The following is a 17275-nucleotide window of genomic DNA, read 5'->3' as shown; positions in this document are numbered from 1 at the left end:
TGTTGCAAAAATAAAAGGCATAACCACGTATTTGTTTTTCTTTGAATTTCTATGTAGTAATACAAAAGTTTTTATACTGTTTAGATTGTTTCAATATATCAAGTTGATATTTTAGATAGCAAGATCCCCAGAACTCAGTTCTGCTCCTGACAGCAGAATTTAGCGGGGTACAGGTGTGCACTTGATGTCACTTTTAAAAGAGTGTATGCTTATATAGCCCTCCCTGGGAATTGGAGTACTTTAGGGCAGTTGTCGAGCCCTGTCTGACTTGAACACCCTGAAACAGAACCAGAGACCTTATGGCTGGGATGTTTGTCTCTGCGCTTGCCAGCCTGCTATTTTCTGTTCATTCGCTTCAATGGGCAGAGAATTGTGGGTTGGTGATTGCAGAAACAAAAAAATTCCATGCTTCATGTCTGCATAAGTTACTTTTGCATCACGTGTACATTTATCAATTAAGCTATTGATGGGCTCATTTATAAGAGTTTAATCAACTTAATTCAACAATCCACTGTAGAAACAATGCTTTCAGAATTAAATCAGTAGAGAATTAAATGTGACGAGTTAGATACCTTCATATAAATTGCCACCCTTTGGATCATTTTATTGTATTAGCTTATTTTTTTTAAAGCCTCTTAACTTTTCTTTATATTCCCAGCTTTCTGTGATGTATTTTTATTTCTTTTAGACATTAATGAGTGGGCTTGTTTCACTAATAGTATGACCAACTTTATTGAGTATTTAGTAGTTGCAGCAATAACTTGTTACTAAATAATTTCTTACAGAAACTTTGTGAACAAAAGTGTTAAAATTATGGGCCTAAATTTGGGCAGTACAGATTTCTGCCACACTCACCCCGCTTTGGTAGAACTCCAAGGGCGCCAAAAATCTTCGGGCCGAGTTTGGCCGCTCCCCGGTCTCTCCTCGCTGGTGGCGTAGCGTGGCAACTGGATTCGGGGGCGGAGCCAGTTCCCGGTGCTGAAAACAGTGCCCGGGACCTGTGCACATGCGCACTAGAGAGTGCACGCATACGCAGTAGCTCCTCGCCCCCAGAATCTGAAAGAGTGTGCTGCAGGCTGTGTGGGAGGGTCCGAAGCGTGCCACCTCTATCCCTGGCCGAATGGGCTCCCTCTTCGGCAGCCCACTGCCTCCCTGGGCCGTGTTTTGGTAGGAACTTCTATTTTTTTATTTGTTATTGATTGATTGATTGCTTATTACTTTGGTCTTGGTGCTTTAGGTGCAGGGTTCCTTCTATTTTTATTTGTTAATTAATTGCTTATTATTTTTTGTGCTTTGTTTAGTGCTTTGTAAGTCTTGGTGCGAGGTGCACGTCCTCTCAGCTTCTTTGTATTTTTTATTTGTTATTGAATACTTATTTTTGTGCTTTGTTTAGTGCTTGGTGCTTTAGAATGTACTTACCGGCGCTGATTTCTCAACTCTCCGCAAGGGTTTTCTGTGCGGCCACAAGTGATCACATACACTGGCCTAAGTTAGTTTGGAGCAACTATTAGCTGTCCAAACTGGCTTAAATGGCCAAAACAGGTGTAGGTGGCTGGTAACGCCCCCTTTTGGGAAAAAAAAACTAAACTAAAAATAATCCTAACTAACTCACTTACACTGGCGCAAATTAAATGTGCAGAATGGGGATTTTTAAAATGCTCCAGAAAAATCAAGTTGCTCGAAAAAAAACGGAGCAACTCCTGGCCAAATTTGGGCCCATAGTCTGGTGAGTACAGTCGTTGGCAGCCAAGCTTGTTTTCCTACCTTTGCTGGGTGTTGAGACAGGCAAGAGACCTCATGTAATATGTAGACCATGAGGATTCTAAATCTTCAGAACATTTTGACTTATTGTTCTTGATACTGAACAATATTCACAATTAGTCTTAGAAAATAGCCATCTGTCAATCAAATTTGTATTGATCTCAAAGTAATTACTATTTTTTGACGCCGAGAGTTCAGTTACAATGATTGTCACAGCTTATGTTTGCTACCAGGAAGCTTTTTCCATCAAAGCTTTCTTGCTCAGCTTTTCGATATGGGCCTCAAACATATAGGATGGGTTTGTACATATAGCTTTCATCTCAAACCACTTCTACTGAAAACCCCTGAAGGAGAGAGAGGTGGCTCACCTCTTCGGTCTGCCTGAACCACAACACCACTTAAGTGATTTTGGATGTGTTTACATATAGTGGGATACTTTGCTGGCCAATCATATTGTTGGGAAGACTTGTTTAGAAATATTGTTGGGAAGACTTGTTTAGAAATATTGTAAATCATTCCAACATTCAACCTGCATCATGAACCATCATTAGTTTGCAGACTGGTACCACTTTTACCTCAGACCCATTGAGGAAACGGCATTATAATGACCTCCCTGAACCATTCACCCCAGTTTATGTTTGTTGTCTGGAGCTGTCCTCCATAAGCCACTAGAGCCCAATGTAGGAAATTGCACGAGTCTTTTCAGAGCTTTCAGCTGCACAGAGTTGGCTCCTTGCATTAAGCAATGCAGTCCAGGGAGAAGTGATCAGATGGCAGCTCTCCAGAGTCACATAAAAATGAGTCATTGACACCACCCGAGTTCTGGAGGTCGCACCATTTCTATTTCAGAATGCCTCGTGTCACTCCTATAAGGCAAAAGAGCTACATGACCCCACTATCTTCAATTGATTATAGTTTGAAATGACTGACTGGGATGTTGCAAGGTTAACGAATAGGATCCTTTGTTAAGTTAGCAGTAGAAAACTGGCATTTTTAACTAGAAATAGCTTTTTGTTACAGGCTTACAAGTTGCATGTTGGTTGCTAAATTCAATACAGCATTTTGGTTTAAAAAAAATGTTTAAGTTTGATGCATGTTTTGTAATGCTGATATCCATTAAGTCCTGCTTCCTCCATTTTTAGTGCTTATATTATTTAATCAGCAGCGCACCACAGTGAAGAGATAGATAAGTATTCATGTGGTGCCTGAGGTGCTGATTTGGGTATTTTAATGAACTTTATGTTCTGGCTGATGCAACCAGCAGATAGAACAATGGAATGCATGATGGGACTTTTTTTTTTTAAGTGCAAAACTAACACTTCCTAATACCTGCTACTCAATGTCCAGAACAATCTTGGTGCCATATTTTTGTGTAAAAGAGTTTAAACTTTGTTGCAGAATGGAAACATTCCCTGTATTTTGTTAGTGCTGTGTGTGTTTCCATAATCAAAACTAAATGCTGGAGAAAATGTATTGAAATTGGCCTGGGCCCAGATCACGGAAAAACAGTGAGTGGTGTGAGCACTGTTTTTAATAAATTCTGTTATTGTAGAGAAAATAATATATATATATTTTTTTAAAAGGTCTGCTGTTCCTTTTACAAATACAGTTATTTGTCTAACTGCCTCTGTTATTTGGTGATAGGCCCGCTACAGGAAAGATCAAACGCTACCCAAACAGCTCCCCTGCATCTCGTCAGTAGAAAATTTGTTGAAGGACACCACAGATGGTTGCTCATTAGCTGCATTAATCCATTTTTACTGTCCCGATATTATCCGAATGGAAGGTGAGGCTCAGTTTTTCCAGAAGGGATCAGTGTTAAAGAATGTATCCTGCTTTCCTGTAATGCAGCAACTAAAGATCCAACCTGGAGAAAGCTTACTTCTATTTCACATATCTCAACTATCTTATTTCAGTTCGGGTGCTTGATATTAAGTATCATCGAGAAAAGCAGTTGTGGCCACAAGAGTCATGAACTGGCAAAACCTGCTGATTTGTCAGTTCCACGAAGAGCTAAGCTTCTACTCCAAATGCCAACCTGAATTCCATCATCGCCGAATCCCCCACCCTCAACATCCTGGGGGTCACCCTTGACCAGAAACTTGACTGGTCCAGCCACACAATTACTGTGGCAACAAGAGCAGGCCAGAGGCTGGGTATTCTGCGACAAGTGTCTCACCTCCTGACTCCCCAAAGCCTTTCCACCATCTACAAGGTACAAGTCAGGAGTGTGATGGAATACTTTCCACTTGCCTGGATGATTGCAGCTCCAACAAAGAAGCTCAACGCCATCCAGGATAGAGCAGGATGGCACCCCATCTACCACCTTCAACATTCACTCCTTCCATCACAGACGTACTGTGACTGCATTTACAAGATGCGTTGCAGCAACTAGCCACGGCTTCTTCGGCTGCACCTCTACCACCTAGAAGGACAAGGGCAGCAGGCACATGGGAACACCATCACCTGCAAGTTCCCCTCCAAGTTGCACACCATCCTGAGTTGGAAATATATCGCTGTTCCTTCTGCAGTGTAACCATGGATAGCTGATTAAAGCACATGGCACCAGTTCATAGTTCTGGTTCCTTTGTGTTTTCCTCATGCAGAACAAAGCTTGTGCCCTTGCAATTCCATGGGAGTTCTGCTGTAACTGCCAGAATCATAGCCCAAAGAATTTCAGGACCTGTATGTTTGAGAACTTCTAAGCTACCAGCTTCATCATTCAAAATTTCTGAGAATGTGGCCTCCTGTTTTTTTTTTTTAAAAAGGTTTATAATTTCCCTCCCTTTCTCCTGTACACCTGAAATGGTGCAGTGTTTTATTCTCCAGCATGACCATCCCTTACATTGAAAAGCCCTACGATGGAAGATTTCCGCTTTATGCAACAACATTTAAAAACTATTTATAAAGAGCAAACTTCTGATTCTGCTACATGTAACACACATAAGAACTCTTCCTCATTAATTACTTATGTTAAGAAGCTACAATTAGTCCAAAACGATGCAGCCATTGCCTCAATAAATGATGCCTTGATGGAGCATTAGGACACTGACTGTACAGGAATATCCGTGCCCACACTCTGTGCTGGAGTTCCACCCATAGATTTCTCTGGTGCTAATGGCCAACATGCAGCCAAATTTAATGTCAGCAGTATTGTCATTCCCCCTTCTGTATTCAGATAGGCATAAAAGTGACGAGCTTTTGCTGGCTCATCCATCTATTTGTGAACAAAATAAGTGCAAACATACTAACTTAATGTCTTTGTAAGTCCTCAGATTTCATCTCAAAGCTCTTATTTTTGAAGCTGAGTACGCTCTGATTTAAAAAAAAAAATTCAACAGGCTGGTAACATCAAATATAACTTGAGCAAAATAAGTATGGACATTGAATTGAGAGGTGCTGCAGCCACTTTAATTCAAACGGAGTTGCACAAAATCAAAGTCAGACTATTAAGAATCATTCTTTATTAGTTTGCCCTTGGAGGCATTATTGCCAAGGAAGGCTAGAGCGAAGTCTCACCTCCGGTTAATCATTGTAAATGTTTGTTTCCTCAGATATATGCTTGAAGGAGACCATGTCATTGGCAGATGGCCTATATAATCTGCAGTTGATTGAAGACTTTTGTGAAGGATATCTGAACCAGTGCTGCCATTTTGTACTCGAAGATATGCTCTACGCTTCTTCCTCAATCAAGGTAAAAATGACATGAACTTGGTACACCTACATGCTTGAACTCTCTCATTTTTCTATTGCTGTAACTATTAATTGAATAGTTTGCTTTAGATCAAGAAAAATTAGTTGCATATGCTGCTCAATACAGCCTTGTTCACGTAGTGCTGCCAAATACACGAGTAAACCTAATTTAGGGCAACAGTTCCCTTGTAACCCAGCTGACAATAACAACATCAGAAATAGGAACAGGAGTCGGCCATGCGGCCCTTCAAGCCTGCTCCGCCATTTAATACGATCATTTCCCTGCCCGCTCCCCATAACCCCTTATCCCCTTATCATTTAAGAAACTGTCTATTTCGGTCTTAAATTTATTCAATGACCCAGCTTTCACAACTCTCTGAGGCAGCAAATTCCACAACCCTCTGAGAGAAGAAATTCCTCCTCATCTCAGTTTTAAATGGGTGGCCCATTATTCTAAGATTATGCCCCCAAGTTCTAGTCTCCCCCCTCAATGGAAACATCCTCTCTGCCATCTACCTTGTCAAGCCCCCTCATAATCTTATACGTTTTGATAAGATCACCTCTCATTCATCTGAATTCCAATGAATAGAGGCCCAACCTACTCAACCTTTCCTCATAAGTCAACCCCTCATCTCCAGAATCAACCTAGTGAACCTTCTCTGAACTGCCTCCAAAGCAAGTCTATCCTTTCTTAAATATGGAACCCAAAACTGCACGCAGTATTCCAGGTGTGGCCTCACCAATACCCTGTATAACTGTAGCAAGACTTCCCTGCTTTTATACTTCATCCCCTTTGCAATAAACGCCAAGATTCCATTGGCCTTCCTGATCACTTGCTGTACCTGCATACTAACCTTTTGTGTTTCATACACCAGGACCCCCAGGTCCCGCTGTACTGCAGCACTTTGCAATTTTTCTCCATTTAAATAAGAACTTGCTCTTCGATTTTTTTTCTGCCAAAGTGCACAACCTCACACTTTCCAACATTATACTCCATCTGCCAAATTTTTGCCCACTCACTTAGCCTGTCTATTTCCTTTTGCAGGTTTTTTGTGTCCTCCTCACACATTGCTTTTCCTCCCATCTTTGTGTCGTCATCAAACTTGGCTACGTTACACTCGGTCCCTTCATCCAAGTCGTTCATATAGATTGTAAATAGTTGGGGTTCCAGCATGGATCCCTGCGGCACTTCACTAGTTACTGGTTGTCAACTCGAGAATGAACCATTTATCCCGACTCTCTGTTTTCTGTTAGTTAGCCAATTCTCTCTCCATGCTAATATATTACCCCAACCCCGTGAACTTTTATCTTGTGCAGTAACCTTTGATGTGGCACCTTGTCAAATGCCTTCTGGAAGTCCAAATACACCACATCCACTGGTTCCCCTTTATCCACCCTGTCCGTTATATCCTCAAAAGAATTCCGGCAAATTTGTCAAACATGACTTCTCCTTCATAAATCCATGCTGACTCTGCCTGACTGAATTATGCTTTTCCAAATATCTTGCTACTGTTTCTTTTATAATGGGCTCCAACATTTTCCCAACCACAGATGTTAGGCTAACTGGTCTATAGTTTCCTGCTTTTTATCTGCCTTTTGTCAAGTCGGTCGGTGAGATGGAATACCTGAAGGATTTAGGTTTGCCACTTGAAGTGCGCAGTTCTTGACACAAGTACAGCACTTGCGTGTTGCATTACAAATGTGCTATTTTGTGTCTACTTCCTTACTGGCTGCTTCACTGCATTGTAATGTCAGCAGCTTTACCGACTGTGTGGCATTGTGTATCAGGGGAGAGCTCCAAATTCTGCTGAGTTGGCCCAATTTAGATCTATTGAGACCTGCCCAACTATGTATATTTGGATTAATTTGGACCTCATGAGGCCCCTACTGTGTCATTTCCATGCTTTAGATTGAGTCACAGCCTGAGAACTTGATTCAGTGCTGTGAAACAAAGGAGGAATGTGCATATAATGTCTGGACTTCGAGCTCTGCGAAGTCCTGTTCCAAATTAGGATTCACCTGCTCATCTCCTGTGAGACCAAGCATTTTTGTTACCTAATTTCCAGCAATTTCCAATTCTCGCACGCTGCATTCAGTTTATTTATATAGTTCAAATGATGAAGTTTGTTAAAAATAGCTAAAGACCTTTTGGTCTCTAAAGCATAGATGAGTTGGTAATTAATAAACCTGTGAAGGACCTATAGGGACTTGTGCAATGTTTAGTTAATTTGTACAATATAACGAAATACATATGGATTGATATCCTGTGGCATTGTACCCAGGGAGTCAAAACCATGTCTCGTCTTCAAGTGGAGTGGGGTTAGGAGGCAGGGATAAACAGTCCAGGAAACAGACGTCATTCAGTTCCCATTCTGTCCTTATTTCTGTGGAACCATACCTCAACAAGCTGTTAACTCCTTTTGGGGATGTGCAAAGAAAATAAATACAAATAGCATTTTATAATTTATTCATTTTGAAATTTTCATTAAAAAGAAATTACCACAAAATATAAAACATCAATAATTTTGAGCCTGCCATTATTCAACTAAGGATATTAAAATTATAGGTGGTTCTAATGGAATACCAACATTTAATTTTTATCATTTATAGTCGGTCCTTTATGTACTATATTACATAAATAAATGCAGATGTCCATCTTTCCAACCCCCCCACCCACGTCCTAATGAGAAAGTGAGCTTGTTCTGCAATGGATGATAAATAATTAAATGTGTTGTTTTTAAATGATGCTTATTTTGATCATACTACCATGTAGGGTTGTATGGTCAAGGCTGTTGAGTGGAAGAAAGATCCAAGTATTATAGTGCATGAATCTCTGGAAGTGTCACAAGGTTACTGCAAAAGCAAATGGAGTGTGTTTGGATGTATTGCCAGGAGGTTGATTCAATACAAAACAAAAAAATACGATATTGTCTTCGTATTGTAAATGAAACCTAACCAGAGCCTTGTCCAGTTTTGGTCTCCTCACATGGTAGATGTTCGAGGCAATGGAAAAAAATTCAGGGCTGGACCACCAGATATATACCTAGTTTAAAGGCTTTTAGTTGCCATGGCAGGCTTGGAGACCTGGGGTTATTGACTCAAGAAAAGCATAGACTTCAAGGAGATTTGATGGAGGCCCTTTAAATAACAAAAGGCTTAGATTTGATCATGTGCATAGGTTATGAGTCCTGGACACTACACTACTTCAGGAAAGATATAAAGAACTTAGAAAGGGTATAAAGGAGGTTTACCAGGACGTTACCAGGGATGAGGGACTTTAGTTGTGAGGAGAGGTTGGAAACATTGCGACTCATCTCCTCGGAACAGAGAAAATTAGGAGGTGACCTAATAGAAGTTTTCAAGATGAGAGGTTTTGATAAAAATAGATAGGAAAAAAAAAAATGAATCTCTCTGGCGAGTGGGTCAGTAAGCAGAGGTCATAGATTTCATATCATTGGCAAACGATTTAGAAGGCGATGAGGAGAAATGTTTTCACTCAGTTGTCGAAATAGAAACATAGAAATAGAGAAAATAGGTGCAGGACTAGGCCATTCGGCCCTTCGAGCCTGCACCGCCATTCAATGAGTTCATGGCTGAATATGCAACTTCAGTACCCCATTCTTGCTTTCTCGCCAGACCCCTTGATCCCCCTAGTAGTAAGGACTACATCTAACTCCTTTTTGAATATATTTAGTGAATTGGCCTCAACAACTTTCTGTGGTAGAGAATTCCACAGGTTCACCATTCTCTGGGTGAAGAAGTTTCTCCTCATCTCGGTCCTAAATGGCTTGCCCCTTATCCTTAGACTGTGACCCCTGGTTCTGGACTTCCCCAACATTGGGAACATTCTTCCTGCATCTAACCTGTCTAAACCCATCAGAATTTTAAACATTTCTATGAGATCCCCTCTCATTCTTCTGAACTCCAGTTGATCCAGTCTTTCTTGATAGTCCCGCCATCTTGGGAATCAGTCTGGTGAACCTTCGCTACACTCCCTCAATAGCAAGAATGTCCTTCCTCACGTTAGGAGACCAAAACTGTACACAATACTCCAGGTGTGGCCTCACCAAGGCCCTGTACAACTGTAGCAACACCTCCCCGCCCCTGTATTCAAATCCCCTCGCTATGAAGGCCAACATGCCATTTGCTTTCTTAACCGCCTGCTGTACCTGCATGCCAACCTTCAATGACTGATGTACCATGACACCCAGGTCTCGTTGCACCTCCCCTTTTCCTAATCTGTCACCATTCAGATAATAGTCTGTCTCTCTGTTTTTACTAACAAAGTGGACAACCTCACATTTATTCACATTATACTTCATCTGCCATGCATTTGCCCACTCACCTAACCTATCCAAGTCACTCTGCAGCCTCATAGCATTCTCCTCGCAGCTCACGCTGCCACCCAACTTCGTGTCATTTGCAAATTTGGAGATACTACATTTAATCCCCTCGTCTAAATCATTAATGTACCAATGTAAACAGCTGGGGCCCCAGCACAGAACCTTGCGGTACCCACTAGTCACTGCCTGCCATTCTGAAAAGTACCCATTTACTCCTACTCTTTACTTCCTGTCTGCCAACCAGTTCTCAATCCACGTCAGCACACTACCCCCAATCCCATATGCTTTAACTTTGCACATTAATCTCTTGTGTGGGACCTTGTCGAAAGCCTTCTGAAAGTCCAAATACACCACAGCAACTGGTTCTCCCTTGTCCACTCTACTGGAAACATCCTCAAAAAATTCCAGAAGATTTGTCAAGCATGACTTCCCTTTCACAAATCCATGCTGACTTGGACCTATCATGTCATCTCTTTCCAAGTGCGCTGCTATGACATCCTTATTAATTGATTCCATCATTTTACCCACTACTGATGTCAGCCTGACCGGTCTATAATTCCCTGTTTTCTCTCTCCCTCCTTTTTTAAATCAGGAACAATGTTACCGTTAAGCTGCTCTGCAGCTCCCACGCAGCCGGCTCTCCGGCTTTTAAATAGGAAAAACGGTATTTTGAATGGGCCGCAAAAAAAAAAGTTAAAGGGAACATTGATCTTTAAAAACAGGTGGAAGCCAATTCCATAAATAGTTTTGAAAAGGAGTTGGACAGATACTTGAGGATGATGGACTTGCAGGGATGCAGGACTAAGCACAACTTCTCTTTCAAAGAGCCAACACAGGCACAACAGGCCAAATGGCCTCCTTCTGTGTTGTAAGTTTCAATGATTCTATACCCCCCAACCAATTCCCTACCCAGGCTGAGGTTGCCTCCAAATCCATGCTCTCTCATTTTTGTTCCGTCCCTTACATTGGAACCTTGTTTAAATACCTTCAGCAAGTCCATATAAATAACATCCATAGATACCACATTAGTTACCTCCTTAAAAAAAAATTCAGCTGGGTTCATTGGACATGACTTACCCTTTACTGACTCACTGGACCAGTTAGTCTTTTCCTGTCCCCCTTCATTATTGTATGCTTGTATCTCCATGACGAGTAGAACCTATGACTGTGCATCGAGATTGTTGGAACATTTTATGAACGAATAACTTCCACCAAATGTACATGCCGTAGCTGAGTTTAAAAAGAAAACTGCATCAGTATTGTTGTCTGTTGTAGTGCTTGGATTTGCCACTGGGTGGTGCTACATAAGAACATAAGAAGCAGGAGTAGGCCATAATGCCCTTCGAGCCTACTCCGCCATTCAATAAGATCATGGCTGATCATCGACCTCAACTCCACTTTCCCGCCTGATCTCCATATCCCTTGTTCCCTAGACTCCAAAAATCTATCTATCTCAGCCTTGAATCTATTCATCAGACTCAGCATCCACAGCACTCTGGGCAGAAAATTCCAAAGATTCACAACCCTCTGAGTGAAGAAATTCCTCCTCATCTCTGCCTACCCCTTATCCTGAGACTGTGCCCCCTAGTTCTAGACACTCCAGCCAGGGAAAACAACCCCTCAGCATCTACTCTGCCAATTCCCTTCAGAATCTTGTATGTTTCAATGAGATCACCTCTCATTCTTCTTAACTCCAGAGAGTATAGGCCCATTCTACACAATTTCTCATCATAAGAAACCCTCTCATCCCAGGAATCAATCTAGTGAACCTTTGTTGTATCGCCTCCAAGGCAAGTATATCCTTCCTTAGATAAGGCGACCAAAACTGTGCACAGTACTCCTGGTGTGGTCATACCAAGGCCGTGTACAATTGTAGGAAGACTTTCTTACTCTTATACTCCAACCCCCTTACAATGCCATTTGCCATCCATATGGTTTGCTGTACCTGCGTGCTAGTTTCCTGTGTTTCTTACATGAGGACACCCAAATCTCTCTGAACACCAACCTTTAAAAGTTTCTCACCATTTAAAAAATATTTTGTTTTTATATTCTTCCTACCAAAGTGAATAACCTCACATTTCCCGACTCAACAATTAACATCTACAAGCTGCTACTGAGAATTGTCTGCTATTTAACAAATTAAAATTTGAAAAATAGTGGGGAGAAAAAAGCAAATGAGCATGAAAACATATATTGTGGTAAAGGAAAGAAATAAGCAAACATTTAAATGTCAGTGATTCAGAAAGGCAGAATAAAATGGATGCTGGCATTGTGTGAAGTAAGAATCATTAACCTTGAGCTGCTTTCACCAAATTGAGAATTAAATTGCAGTTCAAGAAACTCATTATACAACAGCTCGAGTAGTTTAATGAGGTGAAGAAAGCCCATGAGCTTGCCATTTTAATGTGTGAGAGACTATTATAGTAAACCCTATATCCTTCTTTCCATATTCTGGTGATAAAAGCAGAATAATTCCAGCATGATCTCAGTAACCCACACCAGCTTCTTACCTTTCAATGTTTGATTTGGTCAAAAAGTTGAAGTGGTTTTTAAGTTATTACACATACCTGTGAATGTACAAAGGTGGACAGTGGAAATCAGCATTTGACTGCCAGCAAGCATGTATCAATATGAAAGGGAGTGTGAAACTATGGTACAGATGCTTTTGTTAACTATAAGATTTAATTGGAGATTTTTTTAATGTCAGGTGCTTTTTGATGTAAAAATTGACATCTTTGGCCTTTATTCAATGAAACAAACTGATGAAAATGTTACTTTGTATTTATAACTTTCTATTCTTGGAGATCATAAAATTACCACAACTGCCTCTTTAAGGTGATTGGCAAATTAAAATTAGGAGTGGTTCTGAGAGGGAATTTCTATTTCCTCTGATTGGGGAGTTTTCAACAAGGGGGTCACCAATTTTAATATTTTCTTCCAGTGTGAGGAGAGATACGAGGAGAATTTATTTTTATGCGGTGTCTTTAGAGTTGGTTCCTGGGACCATTGCATCTTACAAAGGGAAGAGTAGATAAACATTTGGAGAAGTGGAAGTTACAAGGCAGTGGAATGAGTTTTGTCCATTCCATGTGTTGATCATTTTTCCTTGAAGAATAATAACAACAACAACTTGTATTTATATAGCACCTTTAACGTAGTAAAATGTCCCAAGCACATCACAGGAGTGTTAAAAGACAAAATAAAATTGACACCGAGCCAAATGAGATAAGAGTGGCAACACACTGCCTCCCCTTTCCAGGAAAGCACACAAAAACAGGTACATTTGAAAGTGAAATATGAGCACTTACTGAAGGAGCAAAACTTTACATAAACATTGAGGTGCTTAGTACAAGATTTCAAATAAAAATGGAGTTAACTATCTAGTTTCTACTTTGGAAACTGTTGCAACCTGGTAGATAATAAAATTTGAAAGGTTATAAATATCTTCAGATTAAGCACAGCAGCAACAAAAACAATTATAATACAATCATAAAAGAAATATAAATAACAATAAATAACACCAACAATTAAAGAACAGTAAAAAAAAAAAAATCTACCTCCTCCCAGAAGTGCCTGAGGGTCGCTGTGACAAGGGCTGAGCAAAAGGAGGTGGGCTTGGCAAGAGATGGCACTCTACTGCCTCCTGTGCCTTGCCCTTCCCCGTGACATAAGAACATAAGAATTAGGAACAGGAGTAGGCCATCTAGCCCCTCGAGCCTGCTCCGCCATTCAACAAGATCATGGCTGATCTGGCTGTGGACTCGGCTCCACTTACCCGCCCTCGCCCCGTAACCCTTAATTCCCTTATTGGTTAAAAATCTATCTATCTGTGATTTGAATACATTCAATGAGCCAGCCTCAACTGCTTCCTTGGGCAGAGAATTCCACAGATTCACAACCCTCTGGGAGAAGAAATTCTTTCTCGACTCGGTTTTAAATTGGCTCCCCCGTATTTTGAGGCTGTGCCCCCTAGTTCTAGTCTCCCCGACCAGTGGAAACAACCTTTCTGCCTCTATCTTGTCTATCCCTTTCATTATTTTAAATGTTTCTATAAGATCACCCCTCATCCTTCTGAACTCCAATGAGTAAAGACCCAGTCTACTCAATCTATCATCATTAGGTAACCCCCTCATCTCCGGAATCAGCCGAGTGAATCGTCTCTGTACCCCCTCCAAAGCTAGTATATCCTTCCTTGAGAAAGGTGACCAAAACTGCACACAGTACTCCAGGTGCGGCCTCACCAATACCCTATACAGTTGCAGCAGGACCTCCCTGCTTTTGTACTCCATCCCTCTTGCAATGAAGGCCAACATTCCATTTGCCTTCCTGATTACCTGCTGCACCTGCAAACTAACTTTTTGGGATTCATGAACAAGGACCCCCAGGTCCCTCTGCACCGCAGCATGTTGTAATTTCTCCCCATTCAAATAATATTCCCTTTTACTGTTTTTTTTCTCCAAGGTGGATGACCTCACATTTTTCGACATTGTATTCCATCTGACAAACCTTAGCCCATTCGCTAAACCTATCCAAATCTCTTTGCAGCCTCTCTGTGTCCTCTACACAACCCGCTTTCCCACTAATCTTTGTGTCATCTGCAAATTTTGTTACACTACACTCCGTCCCCTCTTCCAGGTCATCTATGTATATTGTAAACAGTTGTGGTCCCAGCACCGATCCCTGTGGCACACCACTAACCACTGATTTCCAACACGAAAAGGACCCATTTATCCCGACTCTCTGCTTTCTGTTAGCTAGCCAATTCTCTATCCATGCTAATACATTTCCTCTGACTCCACGTACCTTTATCTTCTGCAGTAACCTTTTGTGTGGCACCTTATCGAATGCCTTTTGGAAATCTAAATACACCACATCCATCGGTACATCTCTATCCACCATGCTCGTTATATCCTCAAAGAATCCCAGTAAATTAGTTAAACATGATTTCCCCTTCATGAATACATGCTGCGTCTGCTTGATTGCACTATTCCTATCTAGATGTCCCGCTATTTCTTCCTTAATGATAGCTTCAAGCATTTTCCCCACTACAGATGTTAAACTAACCGGCGTATAGTTACCTGCCTTTTGTCTGCCCCCTTTTTTAAACAGAGGAGTTACATTAGCTGCTTTCCAATCCGCTGGTACCTCCCCAGAGTCCAGAGAATTTTGGTAGACTATAACGAATGCATCTGCTATAACTTCCGCCATCTCTTTTAATTTCATCAGGATCAGGGGACTTGTCTACCTTGAGTCCCATTAGCCTGTCCAGCACTACCCCCCTAGTGATAGTGATTGTCTCAAGGTCCTCCCTTCCCACATTCCTGTGACCAGCAATTTTTGGCATGGTTTTTGTGTCTTCCACTGTGAAGACCGAAGCAAAATAATTGTTTAAGGTCTCAGCCATTTCCACATTTCACCATTATAAAATCCCCCTTCTCATCTTCTAAGGGACCAACATTTACTTTAGTCACTCTTTTCCGTTTTATATATTGGTAAAAGCTTTTACTATCTGTTTTTATGTTTTGCGCAAGTTTACTTTCGTAATCTATCTTTGCTTTCTTAGTCATTCTTTGCTATCGTTTAAAATTTTCCCAATCTTCTAGTTTCCCACTAACCTTGGCCACCTTATACGCATTGGTTTTTAATTTGATACTCTCCTTTATTTCCTTGGTTATCCACAGCTGGTTATCCCTTCTCTTACCGCCCTTCTTTTTCACTGGAATATATTTTTGTTGAGCACTATGAAAGAGCTCCTAAAAAGTCCTCCACTGTGCCTCAATTGTGCCACCGTTTAGTCTGTGTTTCCAGTCTACTTTAGCCAACTCTGCCCTCACCCCACTGTAGTCCCCTTTGTTTAAGCACAGTACGCTCGTTTGGGACACTACTTCCTCACCCTCAATCTGTATTACAAATTCAACCAGACTGTGATCACTCATTCCGAGAGGATCTTTTAATAGGAGATCGTTTATTATTCTTGTCTCATTACACAGGACCAGATCTAAAAGATAGCTTGCTCCCTTGTAGGTTCTGTAACATACTGTTCTAAGAAACAATCCCGTATGCATTTTATGAATTCCTCCTCAAGGCTATCCCGTGCGATTTGATTTGACCAATCAAGGGCAGCCGTTTGTCTCTTGCACAGAGCCAGCAGATGGAGAGGCGGTGAGCTGAGGTTCGTCACAGTCAAGTAATCGATATGACCCTATCTGACCCCTCATGCCAAGGGCATGACCTCTGTGTCTTGTCTGTTGACTGTCACCAAGGAACTCAGAACTGGGATGCTGCTGCTCCAAGGCAACTTTGAGAAGTTGCGCCCCTTCGAGGCACAGCTGCTGCCTCTTGTGCCTGTGGTGGGATCTGGCATCCGGCGGGGGGTTCTATGGGTGTCATGTGCATTGCAGCCATACGCGATACATGCACCTCAAGTACATATAAAAGTACCAGGCAAACATTACTTACATTCTCCCACAATATGTGCCAGCTGATCGTGAACGGTCTGGTTATTATGGGACAGCTGATTTCAAATATTCTTGCCAATGTCCTCGATCTCCTGTCTCATGGAGGCAACAAAGTCGAGGAGCCTTTCATGCTCATTAACCATTGTTCTCTTCACTAATTATGTCCTCTTTGATATCACTATCAGCATGGGGCTGAAGTCTACCCTGTCCTATCACAACTCTGAGATCCCTCTGCCCTTGACGGGTCATACTTAGAAATCACATTTCCTTACACTGGCCCCGCGGCAGCAGCTTGGCGGCTACATGCGAGAGGGCAGCCATTTGTCTCTTGCACAGAGCCGGCAGATGGAGAGGCGGTGAGCTGAGGTTCGTCACGGTTAAGTCACCCCCGCCCCACATTCGCACCCTGCAGGTGCCAGGTGGTGACAGGAGTGACGACACCATGCCCGCCCTCCCACTCGGGTGCATGCCCTCTTTCTCTGGATGCTGACCCCGCGCCTCCCCATTCTTCCTCCTCCTCTGGCTCACTTACTATGTCAATGTCCTCTGCAACCACCGCCTCAACATCTTCTGCAGCCGCTGACTCACCGCTATCTGCAGCCCGTGCGTCCAAAGGCAGCTGTCTACTTGTGGGAAGGAAAAACAACAAAATGTTACAATGGTGAAGCATGTTCCTCTGGCACATCACAGAAGCTCATGTGCTACACGTGCACATCTCCTTTTCACAACCTCCAGCCAATAAACGTGTTTTAAATGTGCAGGATCACTTAAAGGATCACTAAACGTCCAAGGACAGCGGCCAGTGTGATGAACGGCAAGTGCTGTTCATTCGCTGCTGACCACAAACTCCGGGCCTGTGTGACAGCCCCAAACAGAAGTCCTAATACGCTTCATGTATACGTCAAAGATTATTGAATGTGACATCCAAGGAAGTGTTAAATTGAGCAGGGAATACTGCAGTCTGCATTTGCGTTCTCAATTCGGTACTTAAGGAATTTAAAACAAATTTGCAAGTACATA

At 41.9% G+C, this 17275-nt stretch overlaps 1 protein-coding gene across 4 annotated transcripts in view; it reads left to right on the top strand.

The window, feature by feature from the left end:
- Window positions 1-17275, top strand: part of camsap2a (calmodulin regulated spectrin-associated protein family, member 2a) — a 257613-nt gene that overhangs the window by 181672 nt on the left and 58666 nt on the right. For all 4 annotated transcript variants that reach the window (XM_070887283.1, XM_070887286.1, XM_070887284.1 and 1 more), the window contains 2 exons: window positions 3406-3547; window positions 5316-5455. In XM_070887283.1, coding sequence (XP_070743384.1) covers window positions 3406-3547; window positions 5316-5455 — 282 coding nt within the window. The remainder of the gene's footprint in view (window positions 1-3405; window positions 3548-5315; window positions 5456-17275) is intronic.

The sequence above is a fragment of the Pristiophorus japonicus genome, chromosome 8 (genome assembly GCF_044704955.1).
Source record: "Pristiophorus japonicus isolate sPriJap1 chromosome 8, sPriJap1.hap1, whole genome shotgun sequence".
In the NCBI taxonomy this organism is placed as follows: domain Eukaryota; kingdom Metazoa; phylum Chordata; class Chondrichthyes; family Pristiophoridae; genus Pristiophorus; species Pristiophorus japonicus.
The sequence above is the reverse complement of the archived record's forward strand: the minus strand, read 5'-3'. Positions and strand labels throughout refer to the sequence as shown.